Source organism: Primulina eburnea, chromosome 12 (assembly GCF_022965805.1).
Source record: "Primulina eburnea isolate SZY01 chromosome 12, ASM2296580v1, whole genome shotgun sequence".
NCBI lineage: Eukaryota > Viridiplantae > Streptophyta > Magnoliopsida > Lamiales > Gesneriaceae > Primulina > Primulina eburnea.
This window is the reverse complement of record NC_133112.1, coordinates 32721647-32739088: the sequence shown is the minus strand read 5'-3', so window position 1 is coordinate 32739088 and position 17442 is coordinate 32721647. Positions and strand designations below refer to the sequence as shown.

Below are 17442 nucleotides of genomic sequence, written 5' to 3'. Positions count from 1 at the left end.
TTCGATGATACTTTGTGGGGCATTATATTTTCCCAGATAATATTTGTTGTACTTTTTATTTACATATTTGTTCATTAATCCAAAAGAAAATAAAAAAGGCAACTTATCCGATCCAGATTTCATTGCTGGAAGAATGTTCGAGTTAATGAGTAAACAACATAATATATACAACTATAAACTGTTAACTGCTCAGTCTCCTACGCCTGTGTATATCTAGTTTCAGTAAAAAAATTCAAAGGCTGAGGTTTCAGCCCTGTATCTAGGATGATGCATATACACCTACATGAATAAATAATACACAAGGGAGGTGAAAGTCAATACAGACTCCAGCCTTCTCGGGCAGAAAGCTTCTTTCTCCACGTCACACCTAAATTGTACATTGTGTGAGCCAATCTCATCCATTAAACTCTTTTCTCCGTTTGCTAGATCGAGTCCTTGTTCTTGGAACCTCAGTAGGTTCAGACTCAGGGGTCTTCTGCCGTGGTGGGCTGCTTGAGTCACCGAGATTCGTTGTCTTTTGAGGTACATCCTCATCCAAGGCAACTTTTGGCATGACCATTTCTCTTGTGCCATTAGGAAAAGGTTTCTCATACGAGATGGCTGAATCCAGTGAGTAGATACGCAAAGATAGGGCAGACAGTGTGGTGATTTTAGCCGCAGTTGATGGGGATGACCAATACCACCAGTCGGTATGCAAGTACTCACTTTTAATTGCATCCTCGAGTACGATTAGAGCTTGAACCATCTGAAATGAACGAGGGATACAAATGAGAAATCTTGGAAAATAAAACAAACTATATGATTCCTGGGCAATTAGGTGCAGAGATAGCAGAAAATTAGAACAAAGGCAAACCCCTCACGAATTTTTTTCCAAATTTAACTGCAAGTTTCAATACACCAAGGTAATTCCTAGACGTATTTGTAGAGTATGGCTTGCTAGGCAAGGAGGTAAAAGATGGCGTATATATGGTAAGAAGTTCATCACCAAATTAATATTCAGAAAGACTGGCTTACCTCATAAATTGTTTTCGCAGATTTAACAAATGTGCGCCATACTCGTCTTTTCTCTTGATTTGTCCTCGAATTTCTTAAAGCATCTTCAGGTAAAGCAGCATCAATATCAAGCAAAATAGTCTTGAGACATAGAAGAACTTCAGAAGCTCTGCCTGCTAATGGTCGTAACGAAGATTCATGAACTATATTGCTTTTCGATACCCCAAGTTTTGAGATGTTATCTTTCATGGTAGAAAGTTGAACCCCTTCATTCATCAATATATATTTCATTCTTCCGACACCAGAGCCCTCTTCCAAAGCACTGGCTTCATTATTACAATGTGGCTGCCAACATCTCAAATCTGAGGATATTTCTGCTAAACCCGCCTTATTTATTCTCGTGGAGGCCAACCTCAAGGCAGGATCGCTGAGGTTAGTGCACTTGTTCGGTATAAAGGATGGTACACCGCCACTATTGATAAGCCCAATTTCTGTCACAGAATCCTTGACCGAGTTTGGAGTGTTGAACCTGGCCATTATCTCCTCAAACTTAAACGGAAAATCTGGTTCTTGAGGGCATTCAACAAAACTAGATCCTCGATTTTGTTTCTCACTAGTTGACACTTGATGAATGCCAGCAGTAACATGCAATGTCTCCAGTAAAGCTACATTTTTCAGCCTTTTGCGCTTGGAGAAATCTTCAACTGTTTGGTTTGCCTTAGTCACAGATGCCACTGAGTTACAATTTTCCACAGAATGTTTTCTTAGTTCATCGCTCGTTGGAAAGCTCTGGTGGCAAGAGGGGCAATGGTCTTTCATTATCCACACCAGTTCTAGGCACTCACATCTACAAAGTTGACCATTCTGACTTCCCCTGGAAGCCAGATCTTGAACTAAGCATGGACCAAACCTTTTTTCCAAAATGTCCATAGCCTTTGTAGACAGAAAATTGGAAGATGTTACCTTTCTTTTAACCCCGGGAATCAATTGACTTGATTCTCCTTTGTGCAGGATGTGTTTTTCAGCATATTCTGAGTCTTTCATTTTGTTACTTTTCAACTGTAAAATTGACTCTTTCAGTTCTTTCTCGCAAGCATTATTTTCATTGAGCCATCCAAGTAATCTGTCAATTTCACTATCGAATTCATACAACATCCAATTATCAGGATCAGGGATACCCATGAACTCTTCAAAATAACTCTTTTTGGATGACAAGCTCCCGTTAGCTATAATCCATGGGAGAGCACGGGGCCAATAAAAGACCCAGTAAGCTCTGCCATTAGCATCTCGTCCCAACAAATCCTTTCGAAGAGATACCTTAAGAATCTCGGATTCTACAGAAGCAATCGACCCCAGAAGGTTGGAAATACTATTTCTTATGTTACCCAACTTAAGGACATTGTCTTGCAACTCACGAGACTCGTGTTCTGTTACATGGTCGCTAGTGGAGCCCGACAAATTATGGCCAGGAATCAGCTGAGTAGTAGATATTAGGGCACCATGAGAATCTTTATGAACAAGCTGCTGATATTGGGGTTGGTTCAATGCATCAGATGTTTTTCCCCTTGAATTGTTTTCAACATTAACCAGAGACGATGATGCATCTGATTTCAGATCTCCAACCACATTACTCACAGTAGAATTTGTTTTCGCTATGTTCAAGACCAAAGTTTCTTCCTTAAATTTTTGAATTTGAAGTTCTTCAGTGAGAGAACGCAGTCTATTGTGCAAGTCACCAGGCCGAGAGGCACACTGGTCCATGTGGTTGCGGACCATAGCAGAATTTAGAGCCTCATCAAACAAGAATTTCGTGAAGAACATCCTCTGTAACAACAACGAAACACACAAAAAAAATGAAAATTTGTTAAAAGAAGCAATCTCAAGAACATATGAAGCGTGACATAAGACAAGACATATTAAGGACAAACCTCTTCAAGTGTAAACTCCCAATACTCCTTTATCTCCATCAGGTTTGCTAATCGAGCTAGTGAATCCAAAAACTTGCGTTTGAATTCTCCCTTATCTCCATTTTTTCTAGGTTGATTAGTAACTGATCCACAGGTTGTACGGCGAGAATGAACAGAAACACAAGATGGGCAGTACCAATTTCCTTTCGGAATTCTCAGAAGTGGAGGATTCAAGCAATATCTATGGTACTCAGAATCACATCTATCGCACAACAGAACATTGTCATCATCTTTGTCCATGCCACAGACCTTGCAGATTCCCTCCTCCCAGGGAGCTCTAGGAAGCGAGCTCTTCATGACCTTGGCAAGTAAAGCTTCTCTCTCATTTACCGCATCGGCACTTGAACCATTTACATCTTGAAACTCGGCAACTTTATCAACAAGGGTTAGCACCTGGGAGAACAAAAAAGCATGATAATCTCAGGTAGAGAATCAATCGAAGTAATTATTCTATAGATGAGGGCAGCCTCAAAATTTTTCACATTTTATGACAAAGCCAGTCGATTCAAGCAAATAACACAGTTAACTCCTGTTACAAAGTCGATGCCAATTATATCATATAATCTAAAGATTCTAACAAGTTGTATTACAAGAAATGACCTCCTGACGTTCAATGCTTAGATTTCCAGATAAAAAGGCCAAGAAAAATGGTGCAGGACCCAAACAAAAACTTCCAAACAATTGTGCTTCTCGTTCCACATTTTAGGAAGAAGACAAAGGAAAAGGTCCATAATTCTTTTGCGCATAATCAACATGATTTAGATTTGATGAAATCATAAATCAATGAACCAAAGATAGAAAGGTAGTTTGAATTGTTTGAACTTTGAAGGACATCCCACGAGCTCAAGCATGTAACATAGAAAACTTGTTTCTACACAAGGATTATCAGATGGTGACTGACAGTGAAAAACAATAAATTTTAAAAAGAAAAAACAACCTCTTTCTCATACAGCTCTTCAAACTTTTGAGATAAGTTTTCAGCCAATTTAATCAAATCAGATCGATCACCATAAGCAGTACGTATGTTGCGCCAAACCTACAAAAAATGGGGAAAAAAGTGAATCAGAAATGATAGAATTTCAAGAACTAGGTCAGGTAAACACAAATTTCAGCAAAGAAATATATAAGCTGGGAGGAAAAAGAACAAAGGCAATTACATGTGTAGACTAACGATACACCGCCTCGTAAATAAGTTTTAAGATCTGGTGATTATTAGCCAATAGGCTTTAAAATCAAGTTGGGACAGTAAATATGATGATACAACACCATGTGGTAACCGACAGAGCATGAGGCAAGCCTTAGAAACTTAGTACATAAAACATCGGTAAGCTGACACATGGAAGAATGATGCCAATAAAAGAATTATGGTTACCTCCCGGACGTCATCGATAAATGCTTCATGAGATCCATCATAAGCTCCAGCAGCCAATCTTAGATCTATAGTCCTAAAATCCAGGGGGCGAGATACCATTGCAGGATAACCAAGAAGTCCTTCATCATCAGCGTCATTAGGGTTCAAAACAGCCCTTCCCAGCAGATTGCAGAACACTCTATCTTCATCTGTAGCAACAGAATGCCGTAGCACCATACGACACTGTTTATTGACCAGATCAGTCAGATACACCTTACTTCTCTCCTTTTCTTTCTTCTCAGTTTTCTGTTGCTGCGGAACTTCACTGCTTACTTTGGTCAGTACGGAGATGACTGCTCTCTGCATTAAATAAATTTGAAACAAACGGCAAAAACACGACTTACAAAAAGAAATTTCCTTTTTCAAAAAAAAAATCATCAAATGTCAGCAACAGATAAGACATTACCTTTGTTGGCCCAGATGCATTACCCTTGTAAACTTCCTTGCTGATAGAGTGCTCTAACATTTTTTTAGCCCAGTCAGGTGGGTTCTTTAGTAAAGCTTCATTGACACACCGTCTGATCCGGGCCCCAACATTTGTGGGTAGCTTTCTCACAGGCTCAAGCACTTGTGCCCACTCAGGGACAGCATCATCTTCAGCTTCAATTGTTTGAGCCCCTTCATCTTCAGACTCACTCTCAGTTCCCCCAACAATCTCAATTTTACACTTCAATGAACCAAATATTTCCTTAATGGCATCGGCCAGAACCTGCCACATAAAAAAAAACATTAAAATCTAGTTACTATTTCTATCATTTAGTTTCTTATATTGTCGAAGAGGTTAATTCTCAATATTTTTTAGCACGAAATATTAAACAATGATGCTTATTCTCCACAGATGGTTATAATAATCATAGTATTAGAAACATCATGTCTAACAAGACAAAAGAACAAACTCTAAAAGGGCTTAAATGAAATTCAGACACATAAAAACTGGGTTAAAAGTTAAAATTTTGATTAACATTAATCAGTGTGAATCCTACCACTGCATCCCCTTCTAGAGCAGCTATGCCAGAAAGTGAGCCACAAAGTATACCACCATCACCACGTAAACAATGGAAAACCTTCCCGCTCTCACGGCTAGCAATCTCGGTTGAATCAAGATTAGCCTCCATGGAATGCACAGATAAAATATATCTACGAGCAATTTCAGGCCACGTAAGTTCATTAACAGGCAGTACGTCAAGCTGTGCTTTCTTTAAAGCAGCCGAACAATCCAAGTCTTTCTTCTTGCCACGTCTTGATTTAGATTCTCCTGCGTCAAAATTAGGGCATGCATACACAACCACTTTTGACAGCAGCTCACTCAAGAGTATTTTCAGCAGTGAACCATAGATATTGGCCAGAAGAAGACCGGTATTTCTTCCAGCTCTAGCTTGAGAAACCTTCACGCCTTTTTTCAAGGGAACATCATCCCCAGTATCCACAGTTTCAAGTCCAAAGTTCAAAGCACAGCAGTCTAACCAAGGGCTTAGAAGTTCAGATTCAAGATCCTGAAAAGAAAATGACTGTCCAAGCCCCAGGACCTCTAAGAAGCGCCATGCAAGCTCCCAGGCCTGACAACAGATGGAGAAAATAATAAGCATGTACAAAGAAAAATTCAATACTACACAAAGTAATTAATTGTTGTACCTGCAAGGCATCACCAATCAAGTACGAAGGAAGCCTTGTGCTAAGTGGATTGCCAGGAGGACAGGAATCCCGCATTAAAAATTTCTCCATGCCACCTGATTGCAGTCGCCATCTCTTAGAAGTTCGAAATGCACTATTGGTGTTCTGTTCAACCTGGAGAAACCCACTTCCGACTGATTGGAGGCTTGAGTTATGCTTTCTATCTTTCAGATTTTTATATTCCAAACATGCAGTAACTCCTGGCAGTTGTTCGATAATTTCCTGAACAAAATCTACGCTAAATCCAAACCTGTCCAGTTTTAACCATGTTTGAAGAAGTTCACAAGCCGTGTTAAAATCTGACTCATTCTGAATCAGTCGAGGGACATTGATAGGACCACTCCAGTAGGAATATCTAGATAAAGAATCTCTACTGTCCAGATTTTCATTGTTCATTTCATATATATCGTGCCCACAGAAAAACTTAACAGCACCAGTTTGTTTAAACACCTCATGGAAAGCATACATAAAAGCTTCAGAGATCATTTCCCAAACAGATAATGTTGATCTGCCCTCTAATTGAAATTCCCCAATGACACCACTACGTCCTAGCTCACCTATTGAATTTCCAGCCCGCGGGAGTCTGCATTCCAAATTTGAATTGGAAGATGTATTTTGCCCAGAACAGTAAACCACATTGTTGCTCCTTGACACAGAAACATAATTATCAAGACATGGTGGACTGTGTTCATTCAGTAGTGTTATTATAGAAAGATCATCATCATCATCAACCAGCGGGGATGTGGCTAATTCATCTAAACCCATTCTGTCATTTCCTTTGCTAGGAACTGAATTAGTCCGTGAGAGGATAGCTGAACCAACTGGAATAAACTGTGTGGTACATGGGAATCTGTGAACCTTGAAAGTAGGACCCCGTTCACCACCATCTAAAACATCACATACAAAGAGGGACCCTGTAATCTTATCATGCCAGCTACATTTGTAACCAACTGGCCAGATTTGGTTGGTATTATGGTATGCTGGCCGCGGATCAATATTGCCAGCTGATAAAAGACAGAAATCCTGAAACTGAATTGGGAAGCCATCCTGGAAAATTACAATGACCAGTCAGAAAAACTCAAACTTTTGGCATGTAAGCAAATATGGTCAGGTATTAATTGCCCCATGACTAGTACAGATGAATCAGTTATCTTTTTTTTTTTTTTTTTTGATAGGAAACATATTATATTAATATCAAAATGAAATTACAATACAATAAGCGGATAAGAAATCCGCTCTACATAAGATAAGGTAGATGAGACAACACCAACATCATGAGAGTAAAAATTTCCAATCCCTAGCTAAGTCTCCGATAGTAAGATGCCGATATTCACGCAGTAACGAAGACCAGCTGGCAACCCTGAATTTAATTTTATCCCAAACTTCATCGACTGACTGTGACTTATCTTCAAATATTCTTGCGTTCCTTTCCAACCAAAGGGACCAAAAGAGACAATGAACAATTGGAAACCATAACTTCAGATGCTTCCTTCCAGATTCCAAGCATGGTTCAATAGTAAACAATTCCTTTGCTTGCTCCGGAGCAACCCAAATTCAAATTAATCTCTTTGAGGACCTGCTGCCAAATGAATGAAGTAAACGGACAATGAATTAATAGATGATCTTGACTTTCCTCGTTCCTTCGACATAGACAACACCATTGTGGACATAAAATACACGCCGGCCATCTTCTTTGCACTGAGTCATTAGTTTGTAACTTCCCCAAAGCCACAATCCACAAAAACACTTGAACCTTCGGTGGGATAGGTATTTCCAGATGTTATAGCAACAATGAAAGGTATTAGGGGTGAATGAGGAAAAGAAAGAATTGTAAAAAGATTTAACAGAGAACTGTCCCGAAGGATCTCCCGCCCAACTTCTGTAATCCCCAACACCCCACTCCAATCTAACATCGTGTAAAACCCCTAAAAGCTCAGTGTACTCTCTCTCTTATCTCTCATTAAAATTCCTTCTAAACCTGACATCCCAATGGATTACTAAGTTGACTCGGCTATCACCTAAGTCAACAAAGCTTTTGATTGGTTTATTGATTAGAGCGCTAATACGAAAAAGAGATGGAAAACGAACTCGAAACGTGACCCCCCCGACCCACTCATCCTCCCAAAACCGAATGATATTACCCTCTTTAAGCACCCCTCGAACTAACTGATGAAAAGACGGATAAGATCGAGAAATACATTTCCAAGGACTTTTGAAAGTCGAATTCCCCGCCAACCCCAAATCCCATCCATTATCTTGATTACCATAAATGATTTTGATCACCTTACACCACATATTCTCTGTTTCCACTTAACCTCTCCACCACCATTTACCAAGGAGCGCTGTATTTCTTAAACGTATGTTTCCCAATCCCAAGCCTCCTCTCTCTTTAGGTTTGCACACTTGTTCCCAACCTACTACATGACAATGATTTTCCCCATCTGCCCCATCCCAAAAAAAGTTCTTCATCAATCTTTCCATTATGATCCCCACTTTATTCGGCACTCTGAAAATGGACATAAAATATGACGGCATGGCACTTAAAACAGCTTTGATCTAAGTCAGTCGATCTCCCCTTGACAGAAATGATTTTTTCCAGCTAGCCAATTTTTTTGTCATTCTTGTTAACACCGGTTCCCAGAACTCCATAGTCATCGGATTGCCTCCCAAAGGAACCCCTAGATATTTTATCGGAAAAGTGCCACGTTTGCACCCAATTGACAATGCCATTCCATCAATTTCCTCGTCTGCCATATTCAAGCCCACCACCGCACTTTTTTCAAGATTAATCTTAAGCCCCGCCAGAATGCCGAATCTCTTGAGTATTTCCAATATCTCCAGCAAGTGCAGCCTTGTTTGTGCAAAGAATAACGTGTCATCTGCAAATTGTAAATGAGAAATTTGGACTTTTTGTCTACCAACCTCAAGCTCTCTCACTTTGTTTTCAACCTTAGCCTTATCAACCATCCTTCCCAACCCATCAACCACTAAATTAAAAATGAACGGTGAAAGGGAGTCCCCTTGTCTTAGTCCTCTCTCGCCTTTTATTTTTCCCCTTGGCCTTCCATTGATAAAATCGAATATGAGACATTAGAAACGCAACCCATAATCCACTTCCTCCACCTCTGTCCGAATCCATTCTTATGTAAAACAAATTCCAGAAATCTCCAATCGACGTTATCATAAGCTTTTTCCAAATCAACTTTAAACACCCAACCCCTCTTTTTGTTCCTGCGATAAAGCTCCACCACCTCATTAGCGACTAAGCAGCAATCCAAAATTTGTCTTCCTTTAATAAAGGCACACTGGTTCTCCGCAATTGTGGAATGAATGATTTTTCTCAATCTGTTCGTCAAAACCTTAGACAAGATTTTGTACAAACTCGTTATTAGGCTAATCGGTCTTAAATCTTTTATCCTGGTAGCATCATGTTTCTTAGGAATGAGACATAGATAAGTTTCATTTGTGATGCCATTAACGGTGCCGCTGTGAAAAAATTCAGCAAACACCCTCATTACATCTTCTTTGACCGTTTCCCAATTATGTTGAAAGAAGGCCATTGTGAATCCGTCCGGCCCCGGAGCCTTGCACCCGTCGCTATCGAACACCGATTTTTTAATCTCTTCTTCCAAAAATGGAGCTTCCAGGTCTTTGGCTTGAATCCTATCAATTTCACTCCATTCCAAACCATTTAATTCCTCGGCTCTCCCATCGAATTCCCCCTGCTCCCTTTCCGACTTCTTATACAACCTGCTGTAAAATCCCAAGATTTCCTCTTCTATCCGTGTCTCCTCAGTGACCATCGACCCGTCTTCCAGTACAACTATATCAATCAAAGCTTTGTTCCATCTGTTGATCAGCAGAGAATGAAAAAATTTCGTATTTTGATCCCCTTCCCTCATCCAATTTAATTTTGCCTTTTGGCACTGCATTTGCGCTCTTATGAGTAATTGTTTTTCCATATCACATCTCAATTCCTTTCTCTTCTCTTTCAGCACATCAGACCACCTTCTCGTCCCCTCTAATTCATCCAACCTTTGAATACCACTGGTCATCTCCGCAATTCTAATTCCCACATCTCCAAACACCTCTTTGTTCCATTTCGAAACTTCCTCTTTGATCTTTCTTAATTTCTTCATGAACTTGTACCCTTCCCATCCGTGACTCGTCCCATTATTCCACCATTCTTTAATCAAGTCTTTGAACTTAGGTTGTGACAGCCAAACATTTTCAAACCTGAAAGGCACAGGACCCCACCGTGTTTTAGTTGTGTCGAACAAGACTGGGCAATGGTCCGAGGTGGTTCTAGGTAAAATCGTTTGTCTGTAATCGGGGAATAGTTCTCTCCAGCCCTTAGTAATGAGAAATCTGTCTAAGCGAACAACAAATTGGTGCCACCCGAAGATTCGACCATGTGTATTTAGCATTCAACAGTGGAGGGTCTTGAAGTAGTAATTCATCTATCAAACAATCAAAACATCTCATGTCCGTAGTTGTCGAGAGGCTGTTCATTTTTTCACCCGAGTTTCGGACCACGTTAAAGTCGCCTCCCATGCACCACCTATCGCCGCATATAGAATTCAGCCCCACGATCTCATCCCAAAAAATTTCTCTATCTCGCGGCTTAACCTGCCCATAAATAGCCGAGAACCACCACTTGATACCATCAAACCTGCTAATTTCAATCGAAACCGAAAATTCTCCTATCAAATTACCACACACTGCCACCACCCTCGGATCCCACATCACCAGAATCCCCCCCGCACCACCCATAGAAGGCAGACAAACCCATTCAACAAATCTCGATTTCCAAACACTGGCCACAAATTTTTTATCCACCCGTTCTGTTTTAGTTTCCAATAATACCACTATCTCCGGTTTTGCACATCGTAAGACATTCCGGATTAATTCCTTCTTAGCAGCCGCCCCTCCTCCTCTTATATTCGAAGAGCATATTTTCATAATGAAACCTTGGTTCCCTTTGAAGTTGATCCTCTCTCATAATTGATGCCACATTTCAATCTATGCACTTCTCTACTCAAGATACCACTCGACTTTTTGGCCCCTTCCAATCATCTTTGACAACCACCTCCGTTACTTTCTCAGTGCCTTTACTATTAACCTTCTTAGCCACTATGGAAATTTCTTTCTCAACACCCGGCTTTTCATCCTCACCCCTCTGCCCTCGTCCTAGGATACCACTAGACAACCCCAAAGCAGAAAAAGATGCTGGAAAGAGTGAATGAAGCGAGAATGAATGATTTAAAATTGAAGAATGTAATCCAGTCCATACCTAACCCACATTGGAACTTGTATTTACCGTTTCTAGTGGTATGCCAGAAGTAATAGGTACTTTTACTGGAGAGAACAACCCTTGCATAGCCTCGAATTCCTTGTCCAACGTATCAGTTTGCTCAGATCGAATTGAATTGTGGCTATCTGTATCCGAGGATACCAGGACATCCTCTAACAACTCATCTTGTAAGGCATCAAAATCTATCTCATCTATGCAATCAAAATCATAGCTCCACTTCGTCCCACTGTTTGTACCTGTAATGTTGATCCCTTGGGAACTTAAAGCTTCATTGGTCTCGACAGCAACTCTCTTAGATCTTCTGTAGTACGTTTGCTCGTAATTCTGCATGGGTAATTTACTGCTCTTAACACCCTCACCACAGACCTGCACCTTGGTCATTTCATCGTTAACTGATTTGATTGGTGAACTTCGAAATTTTGAGTGGTCTTTCGGATCGAGTTTCGAAAGGATTTTGATCACCTTCCGACCTGCACTTGATGTCGAACTGACGCTCTTAGTTGCATATGTTTCTGACTTTTCCTTACTCTCTATCGAACCATTCATTTTTCCGTTCTCCTTCAATAAGATGACCGATCCATTTTGAAGCTCGTTACTTCCGTTATCCATTGTGTTTGCTGTTAAGCCAATGTTATCCTAATTCCCACATCTGACCCCACCTGTGAACCCGTCCCTTAGATTTTGGTTCCTGCGTAGGTTTGTATTACCCCACCCCGCCAAGGTTCTCTTGCCATTTACCACCACTTGAGCATAAGTAAGCTTTTCGTACTGCTGATAAGCTAATGGATCAAAGGATTCGACCTTTAAACTCAACTCTCTTAACTCTCCTTGTAGTGTAATCTGCAATCTGTTATGAATGAACCCTCCTTCAGTGCCTTTAACCTTGATTTTAGCCGCCCCAATATCACTAAAAGTTAATGTGTCCGAGCTGATTTCCATCAATCCTCCGCAGTGATCCCCGATGATTTTAAAGTTATCCGGCAACCACATGTTCCAAGGTAGTCCGAAGATACTAATCCAGCTATCGCAACATTTTTCAACAATGTCCGCCATGTTGATATCATTCGTCCATCCCTCAAAATCCAACAAAATCCCATAATCGAAGAACCCTCTTTTCAATTTCAGATAAAAGGATAATTCATCTGCATTTGAAGGCCACCACACTGATTTGTTAGCTTGGAACGGGAAAATGTTTAACTTGCCTATTTGTTGATTTCCCGAAAACATCTTGAATGGTTTCCCAAGATATGTTCACCCTTCTTTTGGTGACAATGAGTGCTTCATCCCATTTTCTTCCTATAAATTGTTTGCCACTGTCGTTCAAAGAATTCAATCCCCCTCGGCTTTGGTTCCTCTTTACCAGCCTGTCCTCTTGCTTGGTGCTGATGAGTTTCCTCTGATTTGAGCCTTGGTCACCTAGTATGTTGACCCTCTGATTATACCCTAGCATCAACTTTCCCAGTGATGTTGCTAATTTCCTCCATCCCATTGATTTGAAACCACTGGGCACGATTGTGGTTTGTCTCCTTCCTTGTTGGTTATATTTTGACAATTCCAGTAACCTACCACGCTTGTTAGAGATTATCTGTATCGTAAAGATCGTGTGTCGTCCTCTGAATCTTTAGAAAGCCGTATCTGATGGAGGAGCATTAATGGAATCTTTGATTTTTAGAAGAATCCAGCGAGCCTCCTGTCGGTCGAAATCCAGCATATAGCATGAGTTCCTTGTTCTTTCAGACCACCAAATCGACGTGCCTTCAAATCCCAGTCTCAACGTGAAAACTTTGTATTCAATCTTAATTACTTCATCTCGATTGCCTGTCCTAGTAACCAATGACGAGTGCCAGAATTCCTTTCGATTCCTGACATACATGCTTAGAAACTGTCCCAATTGCACTACCGGTTGTAAGATTCTGCAATGAAAGAAACAACGCGAACCAATTCTTTGGAGTGCGAACGCCAAAAATTTGAAAATTTGAATTATTGAAAATTTCCGGAGTCCTTAACCCCGCAAATTCCGGTCAGTAAGGTAGCTTGGGGAACTACCCAACGCTCATGGTCGGCGTCAGACCGACTATTAAAGCTCATCCACTGAAATTAGCGATAATAAACAAAGGGTGGAAGAAGGTGAACGATGGAAGGCCGGTTGAGAGAGAGCATTTTTAAAGAAATTCTCTCTCTAGGTTTTGGTATAGAAAAAAATCAGATGAATCAGTTATCTATGACAACGGGTGATTTCATTAGGTTCAGATATTTTGAGGAAGAGTACCGTAACTCTTTTACGGTTTCTGAGTTCAGTTTCAAGAGTTTTTATAATATTAATGACTACCAAATACGCATATTCGTCAGGTGGTATTGGCACTCAATTCACTTTAACCAAAACTCTTTCAAGCATATAAGGTACTCGGAAGCTGATATATTACAAAGTTATCCATGCGAACTTAAAACAATAATACTTACGTGGACATAATCCCCTTGGCTACCATTTCCTGAAAATACCAGTTTCTGTGTGTTGAGTTCTGGTTCTTTGCAGTTCCGGGAGGAGGCAAAAGCTGAGGATTCCTTCTGAGCTGCTTTGTGATAGCTCAATGGAATTCCTAAATGGCAAGCAACATCCTCCATTGACTTGAACCTCCGTCCATCAGGTGCCACATAAATAGCAGAGGTTCTAAATCTTCTATCGCAGAAATCAAATTCAACATGCCAACCTTCTCCTAGATCACCTTTTCTTTCAGTAATGTACCGTCTAAGAATTTGTAGGTACAGCATGTTTGGAATCTGGGGGCATATCAATGGAGAATGGCAAGCCAGGGCACGCCCATCAACTCTGGATTTCCTGAAAAGTGTACCCAAGTTTGCATCAGAACAAAGTTTTCCTTCATTGTATCTTCATATCTATAATTTGTAGCAGCACACAGGTTAATTGAATACAACAAAGAAGAATGGGGAAAAGCCTATATTTTGCAAATCATAAACACATACTGATAATGGTTGAAAGGTTGCTGAAATCTGCAATAAAAAAAAAGCAATTAAGAAATTATTTAGGGTGTACGGTGTCATGAGAATCAGACCGTGAGACTAATTATCATAACATCATATATGTCGAAAGGACATAAAAGAAGACAACATAAAGCACAACGGATGGGTATTGCTTGGACAAGAGCATGAGATCATAGTGTGCAACACAATGACACGTCCATTGATAACACTGGGGACAAAGTTCTTCGATCAAAACAGCGTCCCATTTATGTCTGCATAATTGAATACATCTTCAAACACGCAAAGAAATAATTACATGTAGCTCTAAACATGTAGTGAAATTTAAAACAGAAGTAAATAATATTCAAAGAAAAATACAGCAACTTATTTAAACACAAGCAAAATGTTGTAAAATGATGATTAGAATAATGTTATTCTAGTTATAGAAATCGAATTTTAATAACATAACAAATCAGAAAAAGGAAGTTTGAAAGTCCCAATTACTCCAAGACGAACACAACTGTTCCACGATTGTCAATAATGAAAGTTGTATTATTGTTATATAATCTTCTCGATTCCAATTATATAAGACCGAATCAAGACTTGAAGTGAATATCATCCATTAACTTCAACCAACTCTGATGAGTTACCGAAATTATAAATACATAGAAAAAATTCGAAATACCACTGACTTGGGGAAGTAGAAAGAAACAAATTAAAATTTAAATGAACCTCCCGTAAATTTTATTCTTCGGCCCAACGGTTACTCATTGGGGCCTTTATTACCAAATTTGTTTGTCCAAAACATTATTTTAAGCCCAACTAGAAACGCCGGAGCATAAAACCCTGCATATAAAATGAGATGCAAATATTAAAGCAAATTAATCAGCAGAGTAGATGCCGCCGCCCTATCTTTTCCCTCACTCCTCTATAAAAGGGATAGAGGTAGCCACCACAGATCTCTTTCCCTACCTTCCCTTTAAATGGTGAGGGAAATGGTATTCCCTCTATTTTTTATCATTAGGAATGTCACATCAGCGCGTGAATAATAACTGGACTGCGGAGGTTCTCCAAAAGAGTATTCAAAAGGCACATTTCATATCTTGTTTTCTGGTGGATCAAAGTGATTCAGAAGTTTCCTATCAATCGCACGAGGTATCTAACATATGGATCGAAAAGGTACATCATCTTACTTCATTTTTCATTTCTTCCCCATGCCTTGTCTAGGTTATCTCTATTCATTTCCTGTTGGCCAGAATGGATACACAAAGATAGCCAATTGTCATTCTACTTATTTTCTGTTGATGGTATTTTTTTTATTTCACCTTCTTATGGTAAGTCAATTCAGCATAGCACAAAAAGAAAAAAGAGCAGCGAATACCTTATGCAAGATGTATTGATAAATTAACTTTGCATTCCTCACTCGTAATTTTCTCTCTCATTCACCAGTAAAATTTGTAAAACACGAAACGTATAAGTAAGAATGCAGTTGGTATCCAAAACATTAAGACAAACAAAGAAAATGGTGTCTTTTTTATCCTCCAAACAGGATTTCTAAAGCATCACCACAAGCAATCTTCCTGTGTGGGGAAAAAAGCATCAATAATTACCCAAAAACAAAGAATCCATTCTGAAATAGATAAGGCCAAAACTTGTGAACCTTTTTTTTTTTTTTTGAAAACTTGTGAATCAATTTCAAATAACAGAAAAGGTTATTTAAATAAATAGACAGATGAATAAATTAATAGAAACAAATTAACACCTCCCGCCGCCCAAGTGGTCAGCCGGGTGATCCCCCTCCGCCTCCCTCGGCGGTGAGGCATTAATATCGAATCCAGCACCAGCTCCGCCGCCCCCGCCGGCTCCGTCATTCTGAAGCAAACAGCGGAAGCACTTCCACTCCCGCTGCTCGTCTTTTTTTGCCCCACTTCTTCCAGCCGCGACCTCTCTCCCGCAGACTGAACAAACCGAGATGTTATCGTCTCTCTCACGTGGTGATATGATGGGCGTTTCGTTCAAATCTATGAGAAACGCCATGGGTTTAGCAACACCCACATTTGAGTTCACGTCTCCAAAACTATTACGATTCTCCATTTTCCTAATCAAAAATCCCTCAAAAGATCAAGAAAAACAAAAACTGAAAGACAACCCTTCAGAAATCAGGGAGCTCAGTAGTCAGTACAATATTATGAAACAACACAGAGTAAGAGCAATGGCGAATTGTTCTGTGAAAAAGATTGGATTTTTAATTCTGCGGAACAATTAAGAAACGAGAGAGGTGTGCATGAGCGAGTAAAGAACAAATCTTGATTGTCCTTTTTTCGAAGAGAAGAAAGAAAAGCAAGAAACGAGAACGAGAATGGAGTGTGGGGTGGTGAAATGTCATAACTACCCTTTCCAGCCGAGAGTAAAATAGTCTTTTTGCCGGGTTCCACGAATATTTAATCGGTTGCGTAAGAGCTTCGTACGAAGACAATATAGGTACGGGATGACAAAATTGTCCTTGGTTTCTAGGGGTGACTTGGGGTTCTGAATTTTTCTGGATAAAAGCAACCCCATTAAAGCACACAATTTAATTGACTGATGTCAAGAAAAAAAATCGGGAGAACTTATTTAAATTTTAAATTAGTGAGTGAGGAGTCATCTAGTGATGTTTTTTCGTAAAAATTTGTGTGAGACGGTTTTACTGGATCGTATTTTGTGAGATATATCTCTTATTTGAGTCATCCATAAAAAATATTACTTTTTATGCTAAGAGTATTAATTTTTATTGTAAATATCGATATAGTTGACTCATCTGACAAATAAAGATTCGTGAGACCGTCTCATAGATCTACTCATATTTCTTTTTCTGAAATTTTACCAAAGAGTAATTAAATTAATGGTTCTCGATAAATTTCAATTGGCCTTTAGGATTTCCTTAGACTTATTTAGTTTAATGTTCTTTATATGTAAGATAAAGATTTAATATCTTTTTACTTTTAAATATTTTTCAAATTATTGAACTTTCGAGAAATTATATTGGGGTCGAGAAAAAAAATTTGAATGAAAAAAATGTTTTTAAGGACGAGTTGGATTATTGGTGAAATTATTGATTGTGAAATCAA

General features: G+C 39.5%; 1 protein-coding gene across 2 annotated transcripts; it reads right to left on the bottom strand.

Moving 5' to 3' along the window:
- Window positions 1-92: 92 nt before the first annotated feature.
- LOC140807837 (methyl-CpG-binding domain-containing protein 9) lies at window positions 93-16746 on the bottom strand. 2 transcript variants are annotated; one of them, XM_073164799.1, is made up of 11 exons: window positions 16098-16746; window positions 14339-14365; window positions 13817-14192; window positions 6004-7089; window positions 5355-5927; window positions 4778-5080; window positions 4333-4671; window positions 3898-3996; window positions 2922-3353; window positions 1015-2817; window positions 93-745 (listed from the first exon to the last, which is right to left on the bottom strand). In XM_073164799.1, exons 1-11 carry the CDS (start codon window positions 16427-16429, stop codon window positions 395-397), a joined length of 5721 nt encoding a protein of 1906 aa, XP_073020900.1. In that variant the 5' UTR covers window positions 16430-16746; the 3' UTR covers window positions 93-394. The 2 variants fall into 2 exon arrangements, with proteins under 2 accessions (XP_073020900.1, XP_073020901.1); XM_073164800.1 differs by lacking the exon at window positions 14339-14365.
- Between the last annotated feature and the right edge of the window lie 696 nt (window positions 16747-17442).

Excerpts from the sequence above, each read along its gene's own strand:
- LOC140807837 (XM_073164799.1), bottom strand. The coding sequence starts at position 16,429 with ATGGAGAATCGTAATAGTTTTGGAGACGTGAACTCAAATGTGGGTGTT. Across the intron at positions 3,354-3,897 it reads AAGAGCTGTATGAGAAAGAG|GTGCTAACCCTTGTTGATAA; the intron begins GTTGTTTTTTCT and ends TTGTTCTCCCAG. Across the intron at positions 2,818-2,921 it reads GGGAGTTTACACTTGAAGAG|AGGATGTTCTTCACGAAATT; the intron begins GTTTGTCCTTAA and ends TTGTTGTTACAG.